The sequence below is a fragment of the Elephantulus edwardii genome, unplaced genomic scaffold (genome assembly GCF_000299155.1).
Source record: "Elephantulus edwardii isolate Elephantulus edwardi_28Jun2011 unplaced genomic scaffold, EleEdw1.0 scaffold00505, whole genome shotgun sequence".
In the NCBI taxonomy this organism is placed as follows: Eukaryota; Metazoa; Chordata; class Mammalia; order Macroscelidea; family Macroscelididae; genus Elephantulus; species Elephantulus edwardii.
The window spans coordinates 506,939-512,318 of NW_006400255.1; the positions used below are offsets into that span (position 1 = coordinate 506,939).

Consider the following 5,380-nt stretch of genomic DNA (forward strand, 5'->3'; position numbering starts at 1 on the left):
GCAGATTGTTAATAGATCTTCCACCAATCCTGAATGAATGAATGAATGAATGAATACATAAATAAATATCTTTTAAAAAAAGAAGCAGAAAGAATTGTAACTTTCTATAAATATCCCTTGATCATGTTAAAAAAGGCAGGTAGATCTATGTGGCATGATCCTACTGCCTCTCCAGGCCTGATAATAAATGTATGGATTAAAAGCAATTCTACCTCGTCTCTAATTCGCAACTACCGGAAGGCCCTTTTGTCCAATAACAGGAGGTCCTGGGTGGAGTGGGAAGAAAGGATGGAGGTAAATTCAAAATCATAAAAGCAGGCTTTACTATTCCAATAGTGACTAGTGGAATTTCTGAGATTATGACCCTTAGCAGTCCTGCAAGTCTGAAAATGAACACTTTGATGGGGTGGTATTATTAAGTTCAGAATTTTCTAGATAGATAGATACAGAGATATAGAGATAGAGATATAAAAAAAATGCATTGTGATGGGAAAGTCTGCTGTTAGGGACCTCTCCAAAGTACGGAAGAGCAATGGTGTCACTCCGGAGACTAAGGTGCATCTGATACAGGCTATGATCTTTGCAATCACTTGCTATGCATCACAGAGTTGAACAATGACTAGGGAGGATAGAAGGAGAATTGATGTCTTTGAGCTGGGGTGTTGGTGAAGAGTACTGAATGTACCATGCACTGTCAAGAAAACAAACAGATTCATCCTTGAGAGGGTTAAAGCAGGCTGCTCCTTGGAGGCAAGGATTCTGGGGCTTCATCTGACATACTTTGGACATGTTGTAAGGAGGGACAGGTCCTAGGAGAGGAACATCATGCTTAGGAGGGTGGAGGGATGTGCAAGAGGGGAAGACCCTCTATAAGGTGGATTGATTCAGTGGTAATTGGGATGGGTGTGTCAGAGGCAGTACAATTGGCATAGGATAGAGCAGGGTTTTTAGGGCTGTTGTACATAGGGTCGCTATGAGTTGCAAGTGACTCGACAGCACATAACAACAACAATAACAGATAGGGGTATCTCAGATATATATATCTATATCTGTTACTGGACACAAGGAATTCTTTCCATAGTCAATCACTAATAAGACAAACAGATTGCAATATCCATAAGCACTTCATTACACAGATCTGAGACACAGCGAGTCACCTCCAAGACTGCCTCTTCCTCTGGGAGTGATCGTGGGCTTTTATAGGAGGGTGAGACACCAACTTACTTAACAATAAACTTTTGTTAGTAAAACCAAAGAATTTCTAGACCTGAAAGAAAATTATTCATACCCAGATACTCCCTTTCCAGGAAAACAGGCAGATTAAGTTACAATTTACATACGATTGGGGAAAACAACTTCAACGAGATAACAGCTATTCTAGGAGATCTGTCTCCTCTTATGATCAAAGAAAGGACATTAAGAACTCCAAGTCAAGCAACCAGTCCCACAGGCTGGAGAAAACTAACTATAGTTTTAATAATTGATACCTATATAGAGAATTCTGAACTTATTAATACCACTCTATCATTCCTCCCTCTTTTTATCCAAGTCTTATATCTAAGATAAATATACCACCACATCATATCTATCAAATCTCTATCTCTATCTATCTCTCTATCTCTATCTATCTCTCTATCTCTATCTCTATCTCTATCTCTATCTCTATCTCTATCTCTATCTATCTGTCATCTATGTATCAGTTATAAAACTGACATCTGTTTTCTCCAGCCTACAAAACTAGTTACTTTTGTAGGCTGGAGAAAATGGATCTACTGGGAACATACCCTATAGAAACCATAACTGTCACTCAGGCAGATATATGTACACCCGTGCTTATTGTGGCTTTGTTCATAAAAGCAAAGAGTTGGAAACAACCTAAGTGCCCATCAACAAACAAATGGATAAAGAAGCTCTAGTTTATTCACACAATGGAAGACTACCTTGTATTAAAAAACAAGGAACTCATGCAATATTATTCAAAATGGGTGACCCTGGAGGACATTATGCTGAGTGAAATATCTCAGTGACAAAAAGACAAATACTGCATAGTGCCACTGTTGTAGAACAGGACTAACATCAGGGTCGGGGTAAGACTGAGAAAAACTGGATAAATTATGTATACTTCATTGAAACAGATGAGGGGGAGAACAGTTTAAAAGCAATATATGATTGGGTATTATGGTTATGACAAGAGTCCAGAATGAAGGCTGCATAGTGGAGTGTACTTGGGGGGAGGGGGATTATTGTATAGCAATGAAAGAATTTTTCTTTTGCTTTTCAAAGAGAGGAGCTAACTGTGGGGGAGGGGTGGGCAGAGAGAAAAGTGCAACAATGAATGAATGGAAATCCAAAATCCCTGTAAACTTTCATTAAAATTAATTTTACACACACACACACACACACACACACACACACACAGGAAAAACTGGATACTTGCCTCAGAATTCTTCTTTTCCCTATGTAAAGTAGTTTAAGCTGTTTACCAGGAGAGGAAATGAATCTTTCTCAGATCAGTATTTACCTCTTCAAAACTGTTTATCCCAGTCATATGTAAATTGTATCTTTATTTTGCCTTTATTTTACCTGGAAAGAAAGTAGCCTTCCCTGAATTAGCTGTTATCTTTCCCAAACCTGTTTTTCTCAGTCATGTGTTAACTAGCTTATAAGTTGCCTGTTTACTAGTACTTAAATATGAATTGATTTTTTCAAATGTAGAAATTCTTTCATTTTACTAACAAAAGTGCATGGTTAAATGAGTTAGTATCTAGCTTTGGTATAAAAGCCTAGTGGCCACTCCCAAATGGGGAGGCAATTTTTGAGGGAAACTCACTGTCCTCCCAGATCTGTAATAAAGTATATTCGGATATTGCAATCCTACTGTCTTATTGACAATTGACTATGGAAAGAACCCTTGCATTCAGTAACATCTCTGTTGCTCGACTTTCCACAAAAAGATAGACCAATAAGGTGAACAGTGATTCCAATGAGGTAAGTACTCCTTAGAATCAGCCACACAGATCAGAGGGCAACACTTGGTCAAGGATAAAGTTATGAAGTCGAGACAGGAAAGAAGAAGTATTAGTAGAAATCAGTAAACCCACACAGGAAATGGAGAATATGTGGTTACATTGTGGGGAATGCAATTAATTTCACAGTAAAACGTTGAGAAATAACTGGATGAAAAACCAATTTTCTCTCTAAATTTCATTTAATTCAGAATAAAAATATCTTTAAAAGTATAAATTACAAATAAACAATGGGTTTAACATCCAGAATGAACATGAAATGTGAAAGAATGGCCCATTCTCCTGAATGTTAGTTAGTGCTTGAGGCACCAACTGCCTCTCAATCAAGTGGATTCCTGGAGACAGCTATTTGTTTTTCCCTTAGGTTGCTCAAAACAAAGCAGAGGAGGCGGTTAAATGGGCCATTGATGCTGGATTTCGTCATATTGACTGTGCTTATGTATACTGTATTGAAGAGGAAGTTGGAAGAGCCATTAGAAGCAAAATTGCTGATGGCACTGTGAAGAGGGAAGATATATTCTACACTTCAAAGGTGCTATGCATGTAATGTGTGTGTGCTCGTGTGCATAATTATTGTGCGTGTATATGGAAATTGTTAACTTATTTTTTTGAGTTGGTTTTTAAACTAAACACATTTGCATAACTTTTATTGACACACTTTCAAGTACTAAAATTGGTATTAAAAGTAAATAGATAGTTTTCTAATCACTGATATGCACGAGTCTTTTTCAATTTTTTATTGAAATTTTAATGAAAGGTTATAGAGACTTTGGATTTACATTCATTCATTGTTGCACATTTTCCTCCCTGCCAACCCCTCCCCCCATTTGGTTTTTCTCTTTGAAAAACATTATTATTGTACAATCCCCGCCCCAAGTCCAAACCCCAAGAAGCTCTCATTCTGGACACGTGTCATGAAAATAATACCTATCTTACATTTCTTTCAAACAGTTCTCGCTCATCTATTTCAACGCAGTATATAATATTTAAACCTTCTTTTCTTAGATTTCCCCTAACCCTGATGTTAATCCTGTGTTATAACAGTGGGATTATGCAGTGTTTGTCCTTTTATGACTGAGATATTTCACTCAGCATAATACCCTCCAGGATCACCCATTTGTATAATATTTCATGAGTTCCCTGTTTTCAATGCACTATAATATCCCATTGTGTGAATATACCACAGCTTCTCTATCCATTTGTTTGTTCCTAGGCACTGGGGTAGTTTCCAACTCTTTTCTATTGTGACCATAGCTGCAATAAACATGTCATAAGCATATATCTGCTTGGGCGGCAGTTCTGGTTTCTTTAGGACATATTCCCAGTAGTGGAATTGCTGTGTCAAACGGTATTTCTATTTCGAGCTTTTTGAGAAAGCACCACACTGCCTTCCATAGTGGTTGCACTATTTTACACTCCCACCAAGTTAATAAGGGTTCCAATTTCTCCACAACCTCACCAGCATTTGTTGTTTGCTGTTCTGTCAAACTTTGTTAATCTTACTGGGGTGAGATGCTATCTTATAGTTGTTGATCAGACAGCAGTGTAGTAGGATTTGAAATCAGGAAGTGAGGTGCCTCCTATTTTGTTCCTCTTTTTAAGGAGTGCTTTACTTATTTAGGTCCTCTTTCCATTTCAAATGAAATTGGAGATTGCATTTTCCATCTCATTGAAGAATGGGATTGGTATTTGTATTGGGATTGCATTGAACGTGTAAATTGTTTTGAAATGTATTGTCATTTTCACAATATTGGGTCTTCCTATCCATGAGCAAGGAATATTCTTCCATTTCTCCAGGTCTCAATTTGTTTCTTATAATAATGTTTTGTAATTTTCTTTGAATACATTCTTTGTGTTTCTGGTTAGATTCACTCCCAAGTATTTAATATTGTGATTAGCTATTGTGAAGGGTATTGTTTTTCTTAGCTCCAGTTCCATATTCTTTTTGTTACTATGTTGTTTATGTTGTTATGTGCCATCGAGTCGCTTGCAACTCATAGCGACTCTATGTACAACAGCTCTAAACTCTGCTCTGTCGTGTGCCAATCGTACTATCTCTGACACTCCCATCCCAATGATCCCAGTCACTGAATCAATCCACCTCATAGAGGGCCTTCCTCTCCCACGCTGTCCCTCCACCCTCCCAAGCATGATGTCCTTCTCCAAGGACCGGTCTCTCCTCACAACATGTCCAAAGTATTTAGACGGAGCCTTAGAATCCTTGCCTCCAAGGAGCCACCTGGTTTAACCCTTTCCAGGACAAATCTATTTGTTTTCCTAGCAGTCCATGGTATTCTCAATACTCTTCTCCAGCACCACAGCTCAAAGGCATCAATTCTCCTTCTATACTCCTT

The 5,380-nt window shown here is 38.0% G+C and overlaps 1 protein-coding gene across 1 annotated transcript in view; it reads left to right on the top strand.

The window, feature by feature from the left end:
• AKR1C4 (aldo-keto reductase family 1, member C4) overlaps positions 1 to 5,380 on the top strand; it is a 65,662-nt gene that overhangs the window by 18,261 nt on the left and 42,021 nt on the right. The window contains exon 2 of the mRNA XM_006903072.1: positions 3,391 to 3,558. Within this exon, the coding sequence (XP_006903134.1) occupies positions 3,391 to 3,558 (168 nt within the window). The remainder of the gene's footprint in view (positions 1 to 3,390; positions 3,559 to 5,380) is intronic.